The sequence below is a fragment of the Bos indicus genome, chromosome 2 (assembly GCF_029378745.1).
Source record: "Bos indicus isolate NIAB-ARS_2022 breed Sahiwal x Tharparkar chromosome 2, NIAB-ARS_B.indTharparkar_mat_pri_1.0, whole genome shotgun sequence".
Lineage (NCBI taxonomy): Eukaryota > Metazoa > Chordata > Mammalia > Artiodactyla > Bovidae > Bos > Bos indicus.
In genome coordinates, this window is record NC_091761.1 from 90,091,130 (window position 1) to 90,116,029 (window position 24,900).

General features: G+C 36.7%; 1 protein-coding gene across 4 annotated transcripts in view; it reads right to left on the reverse strand.

Moving 5' to 3' along the window:
• The window catches only part of C2CD6 (C2 calcium dependent domain containing 6), a 124,691-nt gene that overhangs the window by 91,044 nt on the left and 8,747 nt on the right, over nt 1–24,900 (reverse strand). The window contains exons 1-8 of one of the 4 annotated variants that reach the window (XM_070770201.1): nt 21,791–21,895; nt 20,187–20,273; nt 19,569–19,620; nt 18,101–18,246; nt 13,347–13,469; nt 5,453–5,497; nt 4,476–4,544; nt 1,436–1,515 (exon numbers count right to left, since the gene is read on the reverse strand). In XM_070770201.1, the coding sequence (XP_070626302.1) occupies nt 1,436–1,515; nt 4,476–4,544; nt 5,453–5,497; nt 13,347–13,469; nt 18,101–18,246; nt 19,569–19,620; nt 20,187–20,273 (602 nt within the window). In that variant the 5' untranslated portion in view covers nt 21,791–21,895. Of the gene's footprint in view, nt 1–1,435; nt 1,516–4,475; nt 4,545–5,452; nt 5,498–13,346; nt 13,470–18,100; nt 18,247–19,568; nt 19,621–20,186; nt 20,274–21,790; nt 21,896–24,900 lie in introns of those variants that run through there. The other 3 variants (XM_070770199.1, XM_070770202.1, XM_070770200.1) reach the window with 3 other exon arrangements.

The following is a 24,900-nucleotide window of genomic DNA, read 5'->3' on the forward strand; positions in this document are numbered from 1 at the left end:
CTTACAATGATGATGATGGTGATGATAAAACATTTATTACTTCAGTAAGTAGTTAACAACTGAGAATTTTGTTATTTGCTACCATGTTCCAACTTATTTAACATTACAATAACTCAACTGAGTAGTTGTTATTTTTATTCCATTCAATAGATGAAGCACAAAGAGCCAAAGTAACTTGCTCAAGGTTGCACAGCTAGTACATGGGAGAGCCCACATAGTCCGGTTCTAGAGCCTGACCTCTTGACTGCTACGTCTTGCCCTGACTGCTGCTCCAGCTCATCTCCTACTGCTCCCCTCCTTATTCCTGTGTACTTTGCAACCCACAACTAACCACTCACTGTTCTCCATCATAACATAGCCTCTTATGGCTCCCGCCATTTGTTCATGTGCCCTCTTTAGGGAATGTGTCTCCTCACCCTTACAAAATCAGCCTGGTGCACCACTACTCATTTTTCAAGTCTTACATCCAGCGCTTTTTCTTTTGTGGATCCTTACTTCATACTTTCCTCCTAACTCCCCTAAAAAGTATAGGAAGCTCCCTGGCTGTGTCCCACAGACCTCATGTTTATCTCTAGGAGGGCTCCATCTCATTCATATTACCCTATTTTTTACATGCTACCTTTGCATTAAACCTGGGGTACAGCAAACATTCAATAAGTGTCTATTGAATCAATGGATGGGTATGAAATAACAATCAATAAACATAAGAAAAACATTAAACTTTACCATTTCAACAAATCACCAATATCAAATGGACAAAATTTATTTTTAATGATAATGCTCAGTGTTGACAGAACAATCAGCTCTTCAGAATATAATTTCCTATTCTATACCTAATTTCCTCAATCCCATTTCAAGTATTTTCTATTCCTTATTCTTACATAGCACCATAGATTAAATATCTCTCTCAGGTGCTCATTTTTCTTTGATCTTTCTTTACTGTTGAAATTTCAAGGCTAATTTACATACTATATTTTAAGTTACTTTTTGGCTTACTAATGGCATTTTTTGACCATAAGCTTTTTCCTGAAAGTTTAAAAGTAACAAACGGAGTGTGTGAAAATGGGCGTAATGCTACCATACTGCAGAACAGAAAATGCAACTATTAGGCACCTTGATCTTAAAAGTTCCTCACCTCTTTCTGCAAAAGGAATATCGCACTGGCCAACTTCCTCATTAGGCTTCCACTCCTTTCCCTCCTTTAGCCACAAAGTTGGCAACCCTTCTCTTCTTTTTCTTATCTCCAGACCTCCTCAACTACTCTCTCCAGGGCTACATCCAGAAACTCAAAATATCTTCCACCTGAGGCAAAACAATTCACTGCTTTCTTTACCTTGGAGACTAGCTCATTCTGGACATGTCTTAAGACAATCAAGATGTTCCACCAAATGGATTACATGTTTTAAATGACTGTTAATAAGACTTTAATACTTACGTCACAGGGTCTGTTCTTTCTGGAGGTGGTGCAATATCCATAAACATAGATGGCTTAATAATTTTCTGAAGTGGTTTTAACTGAAGAAAATAATAAGTACATATTAACACTGTTTAGTCACAATTTCAGTTCATCCTAATATGACTATTTCCTGGACTTATATGATATATATATATATATATATATATATATATATATACATATACATATACATATATATACACACACATAATTATATAATGAAATGAGGAGGAAATGAATTAAGAGAGGAAGAAAGAATTAACATTGAGCACTGAGTATACAGTCCATGGAATTCTCCAGGCCAGAATACTGGAGTGGGTAGCCTTTCCCTTCTCCAAGGGATGTTCCCAACCCAGGGATCAAACCCAGGTCTCCCGCATTGCAGGCAGATTCCTTACCAGCTGAGCCACAAGGGAAGCCCATACATATAAAAGGATGTAATTAATTAAGAGAGAAAGAAAGAATTAACTTTGAGCACTAAGTATCTGCCAAGAATTTTACATCTTCAATATTCTTTAATCCTCTCAATAATTCTATGAGGTAGATAAGTATCTCTATTTTACAGGTAATACTAACAATCAGTAATTTGTTCAAGGGCTACCCAATAGGCACAAGAGCCAGGGTTTGAATGCAACTTCATTTCCCCAGTGCAAGTACTCATTATGCATTACCATAACAGGTAAGTAGGGAATATGTAACTGGAAAGTTCACAGACATAAAATCAAGTAGAACTTTTATTAAACTTCCCACTCTTTTCCTTATAATGCCTTCGTTCCTAGTTTTTAGTAGAATCCACCTAAATAAAATGCAAAACCTGCCCAGTTTATTTGAAAAGGATCTATCTCTGGGATTGTTACATGTTATATTCACACAACACCTACCTCAGAAATTAGTGCTCATGAACTGTGACTGTAACAAAAGGACTAAACAATTAAGGATCCCTATAAGGCCCAATTCATGATAAGAAAATAGGCAGAATGAACAGAAGAAAAATCAAAGGAGAAAAGAAAAAAAGCTCGTGTCTAACGGCTTTCATCATTACATATTTGTGATCCAAAATGTTATTTAAAAAATTATGATATACCATAGGTAAAATTTTAAAATGCATTTATAGGGATTTCTGAGTTAACCAGCAGTAGACTTATTTAATAAGACTGATCTACTGACTCTAAATTCTTAATTTAAAAAACCAAGAGTATAAAAAGTAGTAAAAGCTGAAAATTAAAGAGTATATGTAAGTATAGGGGTCCCCAGACCACCTGATCTGCCTCTTGAGAAATTTGTATGCAGGTCAGGAAGCAACAGTTAGAACTGGACATGGAACACACTGGTTCCAAACAGGAAAAGGAGTACGTCAAGGCTGTATATTGTCACCCTGCTTATTTAACTTATATGCAGAGTACATCATGAGAAACGCTGGACTGGAAGAAAAACAAACTGGAATCAAGATTGCCGGGAGAAATATCAATAACCTCAGATAGGCAGATGACACCACCCTTATGGCAGAAAGTGAAGAGGAACTCAAAAGCCTCTTGATGAAAGTGAAAGAGGAGAGTGAAAAAGTTGGCTTAAAGCTCAACATTCAGAAAACGAAGATCATGGCATCCGGTCCCACCACTTCATGGAAATAGATGGGGAAACAGTGGAAATAGTGTCAGACTTTATTTTTCTGGGCTCCAAAATCACTACAGATGGTGACTGCAACCATGAAATTAAAAGACGCTTGCTCCTTGGAAGGAGAGTTATGACCAACCTAGATAGCATATTCAAAAGCAGAGACATTACTTTGCCAACAAAGGTCCGTCTAGTCAAGGCTATGGTTTTTCCTGTGGTCATGTATGGATGTGAGAGTTGGACTGTGAAGAAAGCTGAGCACTAAAGAATTGATGCTTTTGAACTGTGGTGTTGGAGAAGACTCTTGAGAGTCCCTTGGACTGCAAGGAGATCCAACCAGTCCATTCTGAAGGAGATCAGCCCTGGGATTTCTTTGGAAGGACTGATGCTAAAGCGGAAACTCCAGTACTTTGACCACCTCATGCGAAGAGTTGACTCACTGGAAAAGACTGTGATGCTGGGAGGGATTGGGGGCAGGAGGAGAAGGGGACGACAGAAGATGAGATGGCTGGATGGCATCACTGACTCGATGGACGTGAGTCTCGGTGAACTCCGGGAGTTGGTGATGGACAGGGAGGCCTGGCGTGCTGCGATTCATGGGGTCGCAGAGAGTCAGACACGACTGAGTGACTGATCTGATCTGATCTGATCTGATAGGGGTCCTTTCTTCTATACAACAGAAGTACTAATGAGACTGGATTTATAAATGCCCCAAAGCTGTGACAATACCCAGAGATATCAATAGTTCTTTCAAATATTTAATAAGAATATATGTTGGTAGATTATTGGGTAGATTTTTCTAGACCAATTCCTTCAAAAGGTCATTACTGACAATAATTTCCACTATAGGAATCCAGCCTAAGGACAAAATGAAAGAAAAGGATAAATGTTAATGTATAAAAATCTTCACTGCAACTTTGGATATACAAAGTAAATTTAAGGAGGTAGGCTTAAGCTAGAAAGATATCTTCTTTGGGCATATTACTTTCTTGATTAATCAAGAAGAGTTGACACTGAAACAATTATGGTGAGAAAGGACTCTATGTGATTAGAGCACAATATATCTGAATAACATAAATGACTCCATTTTAATGATTTTTTTAGATATAAAAATACACTCATTTCTTGAATATTTAATTTTGTTTTCAATCACTTAAGTATATTTGTACACATACACTAACACACAAAAGTTTTAAAATAAAGACATCCTGAATAAAATATCATTTTAAAAATGTATAAACAAACAATGGTGAGGTTTCATTTTTCTTTAGACTAGAGAAAAATATCATTCTTTTTAAAAAGATTTATTTTAAAGAACATTATCAAACTGGAAAGGGAAGAGGCTCAGGAGGATTATATGACTAAAGAGCTGCAATAGAATTATTTTTAAAAGAGGGAAACTAACCTGATGTGAAAATCCATAACCAAAGTTTCCATAGGAGAACATAAATTCCACCTCCACCCTGCAGATAAACTAAATGTGCCAAATTTATTTTATTATTTGATCAGAAAGATATTTGAATGGAGAGTTACAGCAAGTGATATTTTTACTTCACAAATCTTTAAATTAGAAAAACCAAAGCATGAATCTCTTCATTAAAAATATTTTACAGAAGTAATTCCTATGTAGCAATCTATGGTGTTCTGGAAATGTTAAAAGAAAACTTAAGGAATATTATATGATTAAGATAGGAAAAATATCAATTTAAAATTGCTAACAATTATGCTGAGCTATATACATACATATGTATTCATAGCCATGTATATATGTTTTAAGTATTTATTCACACTTTTCCCATCTCTACTTTCATTTTAAGATACATTTTTTATTTAGAAAAAGTGATTTCATCTCTCTGAACCTCAGCTTGCTCATATGTGAAATGAAGGAGGGAATCAGAGGTTATGACCTCAAATGTTCTTCATTTTTTCTTTAACATTCCTTGTCCTCAATTTGGCTTTTGTAAGGAGAAGCCTCTGAGAGTAGATGATCAATTAATCAAGATAATTTTTAAGTACTTAAAAAGAAATTCAGTAAGAACTGTAAACACCAATTTAGAGACTGCTCAAGGAGGAAAATAATTCTTCCTCAATTCAGCAAGTGGGGATCCTGAGGCTATACAGTCAAAGCAGCAACAAGAGGCATTTTACTCTCTTACCCAATGATTTCTAATTTTTGTGTTCACCATTTAGCAGTAAGATAGCAGCATTTTTTTTTTAAGTAGAGATGAAGATTTTTTTGAGCAAATATTATACTTTCTCTTTAATATGTTTACATTAACTCAAACAGTGACTGGAAGTGTAACAAAAGAATAAAAACAACATCAGAGCAAAGTTACACGAAATGTGCACACAAGGCTTTGGAAGTTTCAGTAAAGTTCTTACTGTATTTTTATTCAACACTTGGAGTTCTCCAGTAAAGCACCCTTTCTAGAAAAAGAAACAAGAAAATTATTAAATATAGAATTACTGATATAGTCATGGTGTCACTTGTAAATTATCTAAATCATTTCATAAATTTAAAAAAAATCAGGTAATGATTTTTAATGCATATATGATCTAATAGCTAAAATATAAAAATAATGAATGTTTGGAAGAAAATAAAACTTCCAGGTTGTATCAGAAATAAGTGTTAATATTTACATTTATATTTTAAAGAAAAATGCTCCTACTACTTCTACTTGGAGGAACCGCCAGGCCTACACTACTTTTGAGGGGAAAACATGGATCTATATGATAGGCTGACTCATGACAGAACTGAGTGCTTCTCTCATCTCTTGGGGACTGTTGGGGTCTTTTTACCCAAGGAAACCTTTGGTATTGAGAGGATAACAGGCAGGAAGGCCAGGAGTCTCCAAACGGAGGAAATAGGCTGCAAGTGTCAGACATTTTTTCTCTCTCTCATAAGCGACAGGAAGAAACAAACTAGTGTTACGTTTTTTCCCCTTCTCTATACAAATTTAAAAAGAGGTTTCTCTTAAAATTCTATGCTGCCATAGTGATATCTGGTTCCACCTGAACTTAACTTTTCTCAAACCTTGAGCTAACCAATGCATTTTTCTTATGGAAATGTTTGTCCTAAGCTATGTTAACGTGCTATGCATTTACCCCAGACTCTGTCTTCAAGTCGGTTCCGCCTAAAGGCTCAGAACCGACTTGACAAACCAGTATGTTACACTCATACATAGTTCATCAGGCACTCTGTCTATCAGATCTAGTCCCTTAAATCTATTTCTCACTTCCACTGTATAGTCATAAGGGATTTGATTTAGCTCATACCTGAATGGTCTAGTGGTTTTCTCCACTTTCTTCAATTTCAGTCTGAATATGGCAATAAGGAGTTCAAACAATAGTAAAGCATAATAAGACTAAAAGCTGGTTATTTGAGAAGATAAAATTGACAAACCCTTAGCCAGACTCACCAAGAAAAAAAGAGAGAAACATCAAATCAACAAAATCAGAAATGAAAAAGGAGAGGTTACAACAGACAATGCAGAAATGCAAAGGATTATAAGAGACTATTGTGAACAGTAAGGAGCAGTGGCTGTGCTTTGCTGGAGCAGCCGTGAAGAGATACCCCATGTCCAAGGTAAGAGAAAACCAAGTAAGATGGTAGGCACTGAGAAAGGGCATCAGAGGGCAGAGAGACTGAAACCACAATCACAGACAAGTAGCCAATCTGATCAAAAGGACCACAGCCTTGTTTAACTCAATTAAACTAAGCCATGCCCTGTGGGGCCACGCAAGACGGGTGGGTCATGGTGGAGAGGTCTGACAGAATGTGGTCCACTGGAGAAGGGAATGGCAAACCACTTGAGTATTCTTGCCTTGAGAACCCCATGAACAGTATGAAAAAGGCAAAAAGATAGGACACTGAAAGATGAACTCCCCAGGTCGGTAGGTGTCCAATATGCTACTGGAGATCAGTGGAGAAATAACTCCAGAAAGAATGAAGGGACGGAGCCAAATCAAAAACAGCCAGTTGTGGATGGGACTGGTGATAGAAGCAAGGATCGATGCTGTAAAGAGCAATACTGCATAGGACCCTGGGATGTTAGGTCCATGAATCAAGGCAAATTGGAAGTGGTCAAACAGGAGATGATAAGAGTGAACACTGACATTCTCAGATGACCATTATATCTACTACTGTGGGCAGGAATCCCTTAGAAGAAATGGAGTAGCCATCATAGTCAACAAAAGAGTCAGAAATGCAGTACTTGGATGCAATCTCAATAACGACAGCATGATCTCTGTTCGTTTCCGAGGCAAACCATTCAATATCATGGTAATCCAAGTCTATGTCCTGACCAGTAATGCTGAAGAAGCTTAAGTTGAACAGTTCTATGAAGACCTACAAGTTCTTCTAACTAACCCCCAAAAAAGATGTCCTTTTCATTACAGGGGACTGGAATGCAGAAGTAGGAAGTCAAGAAACACCTGAAGTAACAGGAAAATTTGGCCTTTGAGTACAAAATGAAGCAGGGCAAAGGCTAATAGAGTTCTGCCAAGAGACGAACTAGTCATAGCAAACACCCTCTTCCAACAACACAAGAGAAGACTCTACATATGGACATCACCAGATGGTTGACACCGAAAATCAGATTAATTATATTCTTTGCAGCCAAAGATGGAGAAGCTCTATACAGTCAGCAAAAACAAGACTGGGAACTGACTGTGGCTCAGATCATGAACTCCTTATTGCCAAATTCAGACTTAAATTGAAGAAAGTAGGGAAAACCACTAGACCATTAGGGTATGACCTAAATCAAATCCCTTATGATTATACAGTGGAAGTGAGAAATAGATTTAAGGGACTAGATCTGATAGAGTGCCTGATGAACTATGGATGGAGGTTCGTGACATTGTACAGGAGATAGGAATCAAGACCATCCCCAAGAAAAAGAAATGCAAAAAAGCAAAATGGCTGTCTGAGGAGGCCTTACAAATAGCTGTGAAAAGAAAGGAAGTGAAAAGCAAAAGAGAAAAGGAAAGATATGCCCATTTGAATGCAGAGTTCCAAAGAATAGCAAGGAGAGGTAAGAAAGCCTTCCTCAGCAATCAATGCAAGAGAGGAAAACAATAGAATGGGAAAGACTAGAGATCTCTTCAAGAAAATTAGAGATACCAAGGGAACGTTTCATGCAAAGATGGGCTCAATAAAGGACAGAAATGGTATGGACCTAACAGAAGCAGAAGATATTAAGAAGAGGTGGCAAGAATGCACAGAAGAACTGTACAAAAAAGATCTTCATGACCCAGATAATCATGATGGTGTGATCACTCACCTAGAGACAGACATCCTAGAATGTGAAGTCAGGTGGGCCTTAGGAAGCATCACTATGACAAAGCTAGTGGAGGTGATGGAATTCCAGTTGAGCTATTTCAAATCCTGAAAGATGATGCTGTGAAAGTGCTGCACTCAATATGCCAGCAAATTTGGAAAACTCAGCAGTGGCCACAGGACTGGAAAAGGTCAGTTTTCATTCCAATCCCAAAGAAAGGCAATGCCAAAGAATGCTCAAACTACTGCACAATTGCACTCATCTCACTACTAAGTAATGCTCAAAATTCTCCAAGCCAGGCTTCAGGAATACGTGAACCATGAACTTCCAGATATTCAAGCTGGTTTTAGAAAAGGCTTAGAGGAACCAGAGACCAAATTGCCAACAGCTACTGGATCATGGAAAAAGCAAGAGAGTTCCAGAAAAACATCTATTTCTGCTTTATTGACTACACCAAAGCCTTTGACTGTGTGGATCACAAGAAACTGTGGAAAATTCTGAAAGAGATGGGAATACCAGACCACCTGACCTGCCTCTCGAGAAACCTATATGCAGGTCAGGAAGCAACAGTTAGAACTGGACATGGAACAACAGACTGGTTCCAAATAGGAAAAGGGGTACGTCAAGGCTGTATATTGTCACCCTGCTTATTTAACTTATAGGCAGAGTACATCATGAGAAATGCTGGGCTGGAAAAAGCACAAGCTGGAATCAAGATTTCCAGGAGAAATATCAATGACCTCAGATATGCAGATGACACCACCCTTATGGCAGAAAGCGAAGAGGAACTCAAAAGCCTCTTGATGAAGGTGAAAGTGGAGAGTGAAAAAGTTGGCTTAAAGCTCAACATTCAGAAAACGAAGATCATGGCATCTGGTCCCATCACTTCAAGGCAAATAGATGGGGAAACATTGCAAACGGTAGCTGACTTTATTTTTTTGGGCTCCAAAATCACTGCAGATGGTGACTGCAGCCATGAAATTAAAAGACGCTTACTCCTTGGAAAGAAAGTCATAACCAACCTAGATAGCACATTGAAAAGCAGAGACAATACTTTGCCAACAAAAATCCGTCTAGTCAAGGCTATGGTTTTTCCAGTGGTCACGTATGGATGTGAGAGTTGAACTATAAAGAAAGCTGAGTGCCAAAGAACTGATGCTTTTGAACTGTGGTATTGGAGAAGACTTTTGAGAGTCCCTTGGACTGCAAGGAGATACAACCAGTCCATTCTAAAGGAAATCAGTCCTGAATATTCATTGGTAGGACTGATGCTGAAGCTGAAACTAATACTTCAGACATCTGAGCTGAATCATTGGAAAAGACCCTGATGCTGGGAAAGATTGAAGGTGGGAGAAGGGGATGACAGAGGATGAGATGGCTGGATGCAAACACCGACTCAATGGACATGGCGGGGGTGGACTCTGGGAGTTGGTGATGGATAGGGAGGTCTGGCATGCTGCAGTTCACGGGGTCTCAAAGAGTCAGATATGACTGAGCAACTGAACTGAACTGACTGATTGTGAACAAGTATATGGCAATAAAATGGATAACCTGGAAGCAATGGACAGATTCTTAGAAAAGATCATTCCTCCAAGAGTGAACCAGGAAGAAATAGAAATTATGAATAACCCATTACAAGCACTGAAATTGAAGCTGTGATCAAAAATCTCACAAAAAACAAAAGCCCAGAACCAGATGGCTTCACAGGAGAATTCTATCAAACATTTAGAGAACAGCTATTGCCTATTCTTCTAAAACTCTTTCAAAAAATTGCAGAGAAAGGAACACTTCTAAAGTCATTCTACAAGGCCACCATCATCCTGATACCAAAACCAGAGAAAGACAATACAAAAAAAGAAAACTACAGGCCAATATCACTGATGAACATAGATGCAAAAATCCTCAACAAAATCTTAGCAAATAGAATTCAGCAACACATCAAAAAGCCCATATACCATGATCAAGTTGGGTTTATTCCAGGGATGCAAGGATTCTTCAATATACATGAATCAATCAATGGGAGACACCATATTAACAAATTGAAAGATAAAAACCATATGATAATCTCAATAGATGCAGAAAAAGGCTTTGACACAATTCAGCACCCATTTATGATTAAAACTCTTCAAAAACTGGGCACAAGAAGGAATCTACCTCAACACAGTAAAGGCCATATATGATAAGCCTACAGCAAACATTATTCTCGATGTTGAAAAACTGAAAGCATTCCCCCTAAGATCAGGAACAAGACAAGGGTGTCCACTTTCACCACTATTACTCAACATAGTTCTGGAAGTCCTAGCTACAGAAATCAGAGAAGAAAAAGAAATAAAAGGAATCCAGATCAGAAAAGAAGAAGTAAATCTGTCACTGTTTACAGATGACATGATACTGTACATAGAAAACCCTAAAGATACTATCAGAAAATTACTAGAGCTAATCACTGAATTTAGCAAAGTTGCAAGATACAAAATCAATACACAGAAATCACTTGCATTTTTATATACCAACAATGAAAAATCAGAAAGAGAAATTAAGTAATCAATCCCATTTACCACTGTAACAAAAAGAATTAAATATCTAGGAATAAACTTACTTAAGGAGACAAAAGAACTGTACACAGAGAGTTATAAGACACTGATGAAAGAAATCAAAGATGACATAAACAGATGGAGAGATACTCCATGTTCCTGGGTAGGAAGAATCAATATTGTGAAAATGACTATACTACCATATGCAATCTACAAATTCAATGCAATCCCTATCAAATTGTCAATGACATTTTTCACAGAACTAGAACAAAAAATTTCACAATTCATAGGGAAATACAAAAGACCCCAAATAGCCAAAGCAGTCTTGAGGAAGAATAGAGCTGGAGGAATCAATGTTCCTGACTTCAGATTATACTACAAAGCTACAGTCAACAAGACAGTATGGTACTGGCACAAAAACAAAAATATAGACCAATGGAACAAGATAGAAAGCCCAGAAATAAGCCCATGCACCTATGGATACCTTATTTTTGACAAAGGAGGCAAGAATATATAATGGGGCAAAGACAGCCTCTTCAATAAGTGGTGCTGGGAAAATTGGACAGCTACATGTATAAGAATGAAATTAGATTACTTCTTAACACCATACACAAAGATGAACTCAAAATGGATTAAAGATCTAAATGTAAGACCAGAAACTATAAAACTCTTAGAGGAAAACATAGGCAGAACACTCGAAGACATAAATCAAAGCAAGATCCTCTATGACCCACCTCCTAGAGTAATGGAAATAAAAACAAAAGTAAACAAGTGGGACCTGATTAAATTTAAAAGCTTTTACATGGCAAAGGAAACTATAAGCAAGCTTAAAAAACAACCCTCAGAATGGGAGAAAATAATAGCAAATGAAACAACTGACAAAAGATTAATTTCCAAAATATACAAGCAGCTCATACAACTCAATAGCAGAAAAACAAACAACCCAATCAAAAAGTGGGAAAAAGATCTAAACAGACATTTTCCAAAGACATACAGATGGCTAACAAACACATGAAAAGATGTTCAACATTGCTCATTATTAGAGAAATGCAAATCAAAACTACAATGAGATATCACCTCACAGTGGTCAGAATGGCCATCACCATAAAGTCTACAAACCATAAATGCCGGAGAGGGTGTGGAGAAAAGGGAACACTCTTGCACTGTTGGTGGGAATATAAATTGATACAGCCACTATGGAAGATGGTATGGAGATTCCTTAAAAAACTAGGAATAAAACCACCATATGACCCAGCAATCCCACTCCTAGGCATATACCCTGAGGAAACCAAAATTGAAAAAGACACATGTATCCCACTGTTCACTGCAGCACTATTTACAATGGCTAGAACATGGAAGCAACCTAGATGTCCATCCACAGATGAATAGATAAAGAAGTTGGGGTACATATACATAATGGAATATTAAAAAGAAACACTTTTGCATTAGTTCCTAATAAGGTGGATGAACCTAGAACCTATTATACAGAGTGAAGTAAATCAGAAAGAGAAAAATAAGTGTTGTATTCTAATGCATATATATGGAATCTAGAAAAATGGGACTGAAGAACTTACTTACAGAGCAGGAATGGAGAAACAAACATAGAGAATAGACTTACGGGGAGAGGGGAGGAGAGGGTGAGATGTATGAAAAGAGTAAGATGGAAACTTGCATTACCATATGTAAAATAGATAGCCACAGGAATTTGCTGTATGGCTCAGGAAACTCAAACAGGGGCTCTGTATCAACCTAGAGGGATGGGATGGGCAGGGAGATGGGAGAGAGGTTCAAGAGGAAGGGGATGTATGTATACCTATGGCTGATTCATGTTGAGGTTTGACAGAAAACAAAAAAATTCTGTAAAGTAATTATCCTTCAGTAAAAAATAAATAAATTAGGAAAAAAAAGAACTGAACTGAAACTGGAACTGACAGTTAAGAGAGTTTGTGGTCTGAGTCTTGTTTTGAGACATGTAAGAAAACAAAATAAAACAAACAAAAAGCATGCTTAGTCTTTTAGGTTGTATCATTACCCTTCGGGGCTTCCCTGGTGGCTCAGATGGTAAAGAATTTGCCTGCAATGCCTGAGACCCAGGTTTGATCCCTGGGTGGGGAAGATCCCCTGGAGAAAGAAATGGCTACCCATTCCAGTATTTTTGCCTGGAGAATCCCCAAGGACATAAGAGACTGGCAGGCTACAGTCCATGGGGTCACAAAGAGTTGGACACAACTGAACAACCTGCACTTACTTATTGCCCTCCAGGAAATAAAATTAAAAAAACATTATGCTGTTACAAACTAACTCTTTTTTTTGAGCCAGAGGGAAATATTGTTTACTGCACACGAATTTACTAAGCACCTAAGACAGAAAATAAGCAAAAGAAGTCCATTAAGTACAGATAAATCTTGAAAACAAACACCAACTGGACAATGTGATACCAAGGTGAAAAAATGATTTGATACATACCTGAATTACTTCATAAAGATGTACCTGAACACTCCCTAACAAGAGAAGATACTTTTTTGTATTGTCATGTTGCATTAGTTCTAAGCGAATATTATTCTTCTCATCATCTTGACGTCTGGGAACCTTAACACAAAATACATATGAAAAGAAACAATAAATTTTCAGTCTGAATTTCAGACATAATTTCTGAATAAAAACACCCATAAAATATATTTTTTGAAGCATCCATTTTTTGAAACACCCATTTCAAGTACCATGGACAGAGGAGACTGGTGACTTACAGAGCCATGGGGTTGCAAAGAGTTGGACACAACTGAGTGACTGAGCACACGTACTGTTAACTATAGTCACCATCCTATTCATTAGATCCCAAGGATTTACTCATCTTATAACTGGAAGTTTGCACCTTTTGATTACTTTCATTCATTTTGCTCACCCCCAAACCCCACCTCTAGCAACCATCAATCAGTTCTCTATGAGTTCATTTCCCGTTTTTTTTTTCTGGCTGTGCTACATAGCTTGTAAGATCTTAGTTCCCTGATCAGAGATTGAATCCACACCCTGGGCAGTGAAAGCACAGGGTTCTAACCACTGGACCATCATGGAATTTCCTCATTTTTTTGGACTGCACATATAAATGATCACACAGTGCTTGTCTTTCCCTGACTTATTTCACTTAGCATAATGCCCTCAAAATGCATCCATGTTGCTGCAAACAGCAGGGCATATTTACGTATTTATTTTGGCTGGGTCTTCACTGCTGCGTGAGGGCATTCTCTAGTTGAGGAGAGTGTGGGTTACTCTCTAGTTGTAGTGTGAGGGCCTCTTGCTGCGGTGGCTTCTCTGCAGAGCAGGGGCTCTAGGTGTGCGGGCTCCAACGGTTGTGGTACATGGGCTCAGTTGCTACATGAGCATGTAGGATCTTCTCAGACCGGGGATCAAACCCATGTTTGATCCTGCACTGGCAGGTGTATTTTTAACCACTGGACCTCCAGGAAGTCTCAGATGTGCAATATATAAAGTACAGGTGTACAACATAGTGATTCATGGTTTTTAAAGGCTGTACTCCACTTATAGTTCTATAAAATATCTGCTATCTTCTCCATGTGTAAAATATATCCATGTAGCTTACTTTATACCTAATAGTTGGTACCTCTTAATCTTCCATCCCTGTTTTGCTCCTCCTCCTTCCATCTCCCCACAGGTAGCCATTATTTTTGTCTTCTCTATATCTGTGAATCTTTGTTTTTCTTATATTCACTAATCTGTTGTATATTTTAGATGCCACATATAAGTGATATCATACAGTATTTGTCTCTCTTTCTGACTTATTTCACTTGGCATAATGCCCTCCAAGTCCATCCATTTTGCTGCAAATGGTAAAATTTCATTCTTTTTATGGCTGAGTAGTATTCTGTTGTGTATACATATGTATTATACCTTCTTTTTCCATTTATCTTTTGATGGACACTTAGGTTGCATCCATATCTTGGCACTATAAATAATGCTACTATGAACACTGGGTCATTTAGATACAATCTATTGACTGCTTATTGTGGAAGAAAAATATTAGCTGTCAGTAGCCTCGTCCCACAACTTTCACATTTCTTTTCCCACTAGTCCTCCAATATATTTCATACATTTTTGTTAGACTAATACTTAGTGTTTTTATTATGTATATGTAACTATTTTTAGGATTTAATAATACACTTACAATGATTATGTTTCTAGTCCTGTATAATTTTTTTAATTTCCCTGGAATTAATGTTTTGCTTTTTTGTTCACATTTCTTTGTTTGCTTGTCCAATTTTCTATGTTAATATTACTAGATAATTCCAAAACTTTCCATTAGAGTTCCACTAAAACTCTCTTCTTATACTAATCAAACTAATACCTCCTATTAAAATAAACATAGGAAAATTATTTTGATTATCTAATGAAAATAAGCACCCTATTAATTTATATTTTTTCCAGTATTATTTGCAGGTTTTATTTAAACGAACATATATCTACAAAATTCCTGAAAACTTGGCAAAAAAGCATAGGAAAATTATTTGCAAAGTAAAAGAAATAATATGGATTGCATTTAGGAAAATAATGCTTTTTTAAACACGTTTAAATAAGTATTTTCAATACTCAACATTTAGGCAAAATGAAGTTTGAAATATATATATATACACACACACATATGTACACAAACACACACACACACACATATATACATATATATGACACAGAGAAAATATTTTAGGATTTCACTAAAATTCAACAGATGTAATAAAACTATCAGGAAACAGTTGGACTAATCAAGGAATCCTGAAGCTAAATCAAATAGTATCTCTCATTTTAAAGACAACTCTGAGATACATTTAGGATTCTAGGAAGTTTAACTGTAAACAGAAGTAAACTCAGCAGAGCAAGCCCTGGTGTGAGATGGTATAATGAAGTCGGTTGAAGCCAGACTGACTGTATTCTCAGCTCCACCAATTACTAGTTCTATGACCTTAAGAAATTTCTTTAAACCTTACAGTACCTATTTCTTTATCTGCAAAACAAAGAGTATATATAAGACAATAAGAATATATATAAGAGTATAGCAAAGGGTTGTTATAAAGACTAAATAAGCTAATCTGTGCAAAAGGAATGAGAGAGTCTATATAAGAAGAAAGCAGAGAGGTAAAGGAAAAAGAGATGAAAAAAAAGGTGTGCTATGGCCTGAACGTTTGGGTCCTCTCAAAAGTCATGTTGTAGCCTAAATCTCCAATGCAATGGTATTTGTTCATGGGGTGTTTGGGAGGTAACTAGGTCATGAGAATTGGAGCCCTTGTAAATTCTGATTAGTGTCCTTCTAAGGAGCCAGACACCCTGGAATGTGAAGTCAAGTGGGCCTTAGAAAGCATCACTACGAACAAAGCTAGTGGAGGTGATGGAATCTCAGTTGAGCTATTTCAAATCCTGAAAGATGATGCTGTGAAAGTGCTGCACTCAATATGCCAGCAAATTTGGAAAACTCAGCAGTGGCCACAGGACTGGAAAAGGTCAGTTTTCATTCCAATCCCAAAGAAAGGCAATGCCAAAGAATGTTCAAACTACCACACAATTGCACTCATCTCACACACTAGTAAAGTAATGCTCAAAATTCTCCAAGCCAGGCTTAAACAATACATGAACCGTGAACATCCAGATGTTCAAGCTGGATTTAGAAAAAGCAGAGGAACCAGAGATCAAATTTCCAACATCCACTGGATCATGGAAAAAGCAACAGAGTTCCAGAAAAACATCTATTTCTGCTTTACTGACTATGCCAAAGCCTTTGACTGTGTGGATCACAATAAACTGTGGAAAATTCTGAAAGAGATGGGAATACCAGACCACCTGACCTGCCTCTTGAGAAATGTGTATGCAGGTCAGGAAGCAACAGTTAGAACTGGACATGGAACAACAGAATGGTTCCAAATAGGAAAAGGAGTACGTCAAGGCTGTATATTGTCACCCTGCTTATTTAACTTCTATGCAGAGTACATCATGAGAAATGCTGGGCTGGAGGAAGCACAAGCTGGAATCAAGATTGCCAGGAGAAATATCAATAACCTCAGATATGCAGATGACACCACCCTTATGGCAGAAAGTGAAGAGGAACTCAAAAGCCTCTTGATGAAAGTGAAAGAGGAGAGTGAAAAAGTTGGCTTAAAGCTCAACATTCAGAAAAGGAAGATCATGGCATCTGGTCCCATCACTTCATGGGAAATAGATGGGGAAACAGTGTCAGACTTTATTTTTTTGGGTTCCAAAATCAGTGCAGATGGTGACTGCAGCCATGAAATTAAAAGATGCTTACTCCTTGGAAAGAAAGTTATGACCAACCTAGATAGCATATTGAAAAGCAGAGACATTACTTTGCCAACAAAGGTCCGTCTAGTCAAGGCTATGGTTTTTCCAGTGGTCATGTATGGATGTGAGAGTTGGACTGTGAAGAAAGCTGAGTACCAAAGAATTGATGCTTTTGAACTGTGGTGTCGGAGAAGACTCTTGAGAGTCCCTTGGACTGCAAGGAGATCTAACCAGTCCATCCTAAAGGAGATCAGTCCTGGGTGTTCATTGGAAGGACTGATGCTAAAGCTGCAACTCCAATACTTTGGCCACCTCATGCAAAGAGTTGACTCATTGGAAAAGACCCTGATGCTGGGAGGGATTGGGGTCAGGAGGAGAAGGGGACGACAGAAGATGAGATGGCTGGTGGCATCACCGACTCGAAGGACATGAGTTTGGGTAAACTCCGGGAGTTGGTGATGGACAGGGAGGCCTGGCATGCTTCGATTCATGGGGTCACAAAGAGTTGGACATGACTGAGCAACTGAAGGAACTTCCTACCTTCCAGAAAAGCAAGAAATAAACGTCTGTTTTTTAAGCCATCCAGTCTGTGGTAATTTGCTATAATAGCCAACCCTGACTAAGACAGGTGGAAGAGGGCAGATGGGAGGGGAAGAGTGAGATAGAGAAGAATGCATGCATGTGTGATAACACTGAGAATCACCACCAACAAGCTCTCAGAGAAGACCACAATTATATATTTTACAGTAAGCTGCAAAAACATCAATATAGCCCATAATATAGAAATAAATACTGTAAAATACCAAATAAAAGAACACTGCTTTTGTTTTTTTCCTATCCCCTGAGGAAAAAACACATTAGTGTAGAATATTTCAAATTATAAAGAATACATTATTTTTTCTAGAATAGAAATTTAACATTACCTGTACAGAAAAATACTTCACTTCATCAAATGTAATCATAATGTCCTTTTCAGTGTTTTGGGATAGCAAGCTACAAGTTTTTGTACATTTCACCACATTGTTAATAGAGATGCGAATGAACAAATTACTGTAATGCTGGGAAATGACTGAAAATACATATTTAGGAAGCAAATTTTATTGTAATTGACAGTAACACATTGTAAAATTAACCCATTAAACAATTCAGGCCAAAACCTAAGACTCAATAAAATAAAGAAAGAAGTTATAGAGCATATTAAACAGTAAAGAAAGCATTTTAAAATAGTACTTTTGCCCACTGGTGGTAGGCACAATCAGGAAAAGACGGTTGATTCTTCATTAGATTACTTATGTTTTTATCCTCACATTTTCATTATAATTATTCTGAAAATTTTCCTATATATTATTTTTAAGGTAACCAAACATTCACAACACATACTTGAAAACTTTTTCTAATAATTATGTGGAAATTCAAAAAATATAATAATTCAGAATAATTTATTTTTAATTTTATTCTAATTTTAATTTCAATATATTTTAATTTAACTTTATCTTGTAATTCACTTTACTATCTACTTCACATATACTATAGTGGTCAGTGTTTTTATCTTTCATAGCACTCCATGAATTAAAACAGTTTTGTTTTTATGATTTATCTTTAAAACTCTGTTATATAGAATTCTCTTCAATAATTCACTTTATATAAAAAAGAACCATCAAGGCTTCATAATGAGGCTGGTTTTATGCCATAATAATCCAATAATAAGCATTCAACTTACTTAAAGTCACCGAGAAAAATAAATTCTTTAAACAATGTTTAAGAGATGCATAGAAATAAACTAGTACTATCATCCAAGAAGATAAATATTTTTTCTTAAACTTACATGATAATTGAGGTGGATTACAGATAGTTCAAAATCTTTTGTCACTCCCCGCCTCAAAAAGTCAACTTAATATTTTCCTCTGCTCTTGAATCTGGCCTAGTCCTGTGACTATTTTAACATGCAATGGACATGACCATGGCTGAGATTAGGACAAGGTGAGAGAGGCACTACCCAGGGAACAAAGTTAAGTGGACACCAGAGACTTTAGTAATCAAGATAGTATTTTAATATGTTAAAATAAAAATTAATGATGAAAGACAAGACCCTGGGACTACATGGGTAGAAAGGTCCAGCCTCTCAGCTAAGTCCAGTCCTTCAGGCATTCTCATTAAGGCATCAGACACTTAAATGAGTTCTTTTGGACATACCAGCCCTTTTGAACTACAGCCCCAGCTGTGAAAATGTGAAGCAGAAGAACCACTTAGTGAATGCACAGATAATGATTGGTAGTAAAATGGTAAATGTTTTAAGCTACTGAGTCTTTGAGTGTTTTGTAAGGCAGCAATATATAACTGAAACAGTGACATACGATCATAGTATGATCGTTAAATCGAAAGAAAGGATACTCTTAGGCGTAAAATGTTTGCAGTTTCTTATATGAATGGCCAGGCAGCCGACCTATAACAATCAAAATAAAAACACAGAGAATGTATTTTTTAAAGTTAATTTTTCTTTCATTTTACTATCACCAAACTGTATTTTTTAAAGTTTCACTTTGTTAGTTTTTCTCATTAGAAATTTTTTATTAGCAATATCTAGTCAGATATAAAACAGAAATACAGAAGAAAAATAGGCAAGATTTGTTCAAAGTAAACCTAAAATAAACAAGAATTAAAAGCCAAAAATGGTTCATTTATTAACTTCAATACAGCTGTCACTCTCTGAATCATTTTCATTTTACATTAGGTGAGGACATTTTACATTAGGTGAGATGTTATGTTAAAAGATAACATCTTGGGAATCCCTAGTATAGATAACAGTTTTTCTGCGAATCAGAATGTTTTCTATAATTTCAGTGATTATTAGAATGCTTATCTGACTCATAAAAATGAAAAATTCATGAATATGGTTATCAGAGACAGCCATTTTCTATTCATGTTTTTGATACCATGTAATAAACATTAAACTGTCTTCATATGAAATAAATAATTTATATGGGTTTATTGAGACTTAGTCATACATACCACATCCCCAAATGGCACCAAACTCGGTGCCTCATGTGTTACTTCTGGTGCTTTATTTTCAGACCCTTTAAGAGTTTTTCTCAGCATCTACAATGTAAATAAGTTGAGACTTTAGAAGGCAAAGAAGAATATAATTAGATAAAATATCACTTCAATTCAACAAGTATTTTATGAGTGTCTAGTATCAGATACTATATATTTTAGTATTATATATTCTATGACTTGAAAACTCATCTCTACCCCAAGCTTATTAAGTTAGCAGAGAAACAAAATGTGTACATTTAAATGTAAAATCATTAATGGAATTGTGAGACAGGAGAGAAGTACATAATAGCACGAACAGTGAGTTCTCCTTGCTAACAAAAAATGATCATCTCAATCTAATGTGGACTAGATCCTGTATCTCACAAACAGCAGTAATCCTGGTGCAAATTATTCCAGTATTCCTTCAGTTATCAGCCACTGCAGGGACTGCAATTACATCCTTTGGAATAATAGGTACCCTGGAAAGGACTAATAAATAGATGGCTTTTGGTTTTTGGTTGTGTGATTTCATCCAGAATAATTCAATCAATTGGTATCTGCGGGTTGATATTTAACTTTGTTTTTATTTTATTTTTTTAATTAAATTTATTTATTTTAATTAGAGGCTAATTACTTTACAATATTGTATTGGTTTTGCCATACATCAACATGAATCCACCACGGGTGTACACATGTTCCCAATCCTGAACCCCCTTCCCACCTCCCTCCCCATACCATCCCTCTGGGTCATCCCAGTGCACCAGCCCCAAGCTTCCTGTATCCTGCATCAAACCTGGACTGGCGATTCGTTTCTTATATGATATTATACATGTTTCAATGACATTCTCCCAAATCATCCCCCCCCGCCCCCGCCCCCCGAGTCCAAAAGACTGTTCTATACATCTGTGTCTCTTCTGCTCCGGTCACTACACATAATGGTTAGCATTTAAAAATTATAAACATTTTAATACAGATTTTTAAAGTAAAGAGCAAGGGATGGGAAGGGGAATGAGAGGAAAGGTGAGGGGAATAGTGAACAAATGGTCTATTAAATCTAACCTGAAAAGGAGAATTATATTTATTCTCAACCAGTGCTGAACTTGAATCAACATGATCTTATCTATAAGGAAAAATTTCCCAAAAGCTTTGTTGTTATGTGTCTTTTAAGAATCACTTGTTTAATTCATATAATATGCATAAATCCTTAGTTATGTTGAAAATTTCATTTTAAAGGACAAAACAAATACTTGAGGTGTACTGAAAACATTTTTTTAATATATATCTTGGATCATTTTGTTATTGTTGCATCTGTGGTTTAATGTGCTTTTTATATATGATTAATTCACAAGTTAAGCTAACTGAATGACAATTACTGTATTGTTACAAAAATATCAATCTGTGTACAGTCTATGTGTATTTAATATGGAACACCATACTTTCTAATGTTTTAATGATCTTCTTATGGAAGTCTACTTTGAAAATGCATCTTAATGACTACAAAATAATTAGGAAAAACTTCTTTAGAATACTAATACTCAATTTAGCCTTAACAATTTGGCATTTTACTTAACAATCCTCACTTTATTATCTTTTTTACTTTTCCTTCCTCATATGAGCAGAGCTCTCTTCAATGGCAGCAGCATGAGCAAAACAACTCTTTGCCAAAATTCTATTTAGAACCTTGAACAAAACTTCTAAAGACTAGTCTCATAAAGCCTCTGACACCACATAGAATTTCTCCTGAACCTGTGGAGAATTTTAATTCCAGTTAATTCCACTTGCCTTTTTTCTCTGCTGCCTTCGGCACCACCTTGAACAGAAGTCCCTCCTGGCACTTCTATTTAAAAGCCTCTACATTCACTTACATCGCTCTGCACTTTGTCTCCAACGGCCTTTCTGGACCACTCTCCCCTATTCCAGAGTTTTCCTTGAAAACCCACCAGCCTACATACAGGTTTACCTTCTCCTAGCATTCTCCCCCTCCTAGTGCTAATGGCAACCTCACTATCCTTACATCAATTAACATTCATTGGTGTACTGGAGTGGAGAAAGCAATGGCACCCCACTCCAGTACTCTTGCCTGGAAAATCCCATGGATGGAGGAGCCCAGTAGGCTGCAGTTCATGGGGTCACTAAGAGTCGGACACGACTGAGCGACTTCACTCTCACTTTTCACTTTCCTGCACTGGAGAAGGAAATGACAACCCACTACAGTGTTCTTGCCTGGAGAATCCCAGGGACGGGGGAGCCTGGTGGCCTGCCGTCTATGGGGTCGCACAGAGTCGGATACGACTGAAGCGACTTAGCAGTAGCAGTGTACTGGCAGGATTATATGCCTGGCATTGTGTTGATTTCAGCTTGAAATGTTCCTGCCCTTGAGAAGTTCAGCCCAGTGTTGAAGACAAGTTAAAAAAACAATGACAGTTTCACTATAAGAAAAACAAATGCTGAGAAGGAGTTTATCTTTACTCATTCTCTGCACATATCTTATACATGGAAAAACAATAGTTTATTCGATTGGTCAGATACTGTCATTCATTGTACAAGCTACAGGTGCATGGAATTCTTAAAAACAGTTTGGGTACTGAGTTTGCTAGTTAAGTAGGTCAATCAATTACATTACCTTGAGTAGAATATCTAGTCTACTTTGCAAATAGATAAACATTGATCACAAGAAATTTCATGGCAAAGCCCTTTTAAAAAGTTAGTAAACATAAAGATGCATCATACACTTTGGTTTTACAAAAAGAAATATTTCAACTTGCTAAACTTTTCTTCGATGGCTGTCAGTAGTACACAAACTAGCAAATATTTTAAAATATATACTTCTTAATCTGTCCTTTCAGAGTAAGGTGGTGACATTTTAATGAGTAAGAAAATAACTATCTTTTTGAAATAAACTCACGTTAAGATGAGAACACTTTAAAAACTACTGGAAATATTTCCTTCTAATGTTACTTTATGTGTATGCAAATGTGTTATGAGCACACTTGAAAATTTAGAAACACTTTTGTTTAAAAAATTCACAAATGAAGAGTTTCAGCAGGTTGTGTGCTGTGTGCTGTGCTTAGTCACTCTATCGTGTCTGACTCTTTGCGACCGCATGGACTTCTCTGTTCATGAGGATTCTCCAGATCTTTACCAGCTGAGCTACCAAGGAAGCCCACCAGCAGCTTAAGAGACCACTTTTCCTTTTAAATGTAAAAAAATGAAAGCCCTCCCCAGAGTTTACCAGAACTAATTAATCAGAAAAGTAACATTTTATGCAAAACATGTGAGCTAAAAACTTTGAATAACATGACAGAAATGAAAAATGAGTACTGTGATTTAACAGGCTCAACGAAAAAGCATTGCTTCCAATGGGAATTTCGAATATTTAAAGGTATCTTTTCTAAATATACAGCATTAAAAACCTAATACTGAAATACATTTGCCTTAAACCAGACCTTCAAACCACTACATCACTAAGTATTAAATCATGTTTTTCAAAAATAGTGATATTTATTGTTCTGTACCAGTAATAAACAAAATGAATTAAAAATCAGTTTTAGAAATATTGCTTATTTATAATTTTTAATTTTTGTATATTGTAGAATCTATAAAGTAAATTGCATTACATTTTATAAAGTATAAATAAATATTAAAAACATTGGTTAAAGATATTCACATATTTTTACTGATAATATTGTGCAGTCAAAGAAATTTGGAGAATACTGCTAAGAAGTCACATTTAGATGCCTATGTCTCTCTTTCCAAATCTGTCTTTCTGGAGGTTTGAAGCTGCCAGTTCCCACGTGTATGCCCATCTCGGCACAGTCTGCTCAGAATGAACACCTTCTCCATCTGATAGGCCCACTGCCTTCAATATGATATGGAGGTAAGAATTCCATAATAGTTTTCAACTGTGACTCATCACCAGAATTCTTAGCATAACAATAGATAAATGCACCAAATAAACTCATTAGAGAGTCTGGAAACAAACATTTATGCAAACTTCACTTGTGACAAAGATGGAACTAAAGAATAGTGAGGTAAAAAACACTCTCAAATGAGTAAGTAGAAATTGCCATACAGAAGAAAGAGAGAGAAAGAAGAAAAAGCAGAAAGAGAGAGAGAAGGGAAAGAAGAGAAAAGAATGAAGAGCAAAAGGGAAAAAAAGAGAAAAAAAGAACAGAAAACCTGACACATACCTCACAGTACACACACAGAATCAGTTACAGTGAATTGCAGATCTCAATATGAAAGGAAAAACGATTAAAAGATGATACAGAAGAAGATTTTCATGACGTTTTCATGATATAAACAATTAGAAGATGATATAGGTAAATTTCTAAAACAGAACACAGAGCAATAACCACAAAGAAAAAGTTTGAAACAGTAAACCACATTAAATTTAATAACTTTTGTTTATTAATGACACCGTTAGGAAAGTGAAGGGGCTTCCCAGGTGGCGCAGTGGTAAAGAATCCACCTCTCAATGTAGCAGTTGCAGGAAGCACGGATTCCAATCCCTGGAGGAGGAAATGGCAACCCACTCCAGTATTCAGTTCAGTTCAGTTCAGTCGCTCAGTCGTGTCCGACTCTTTGCAACCCCATGAATCGCAGCACGCCAGGCCCCCCTGTCCATCACCAACTCCCAGAGTTCACTCAGACTCATCTCCATCGAGTCAGCGATGCCATCCAGCCATCT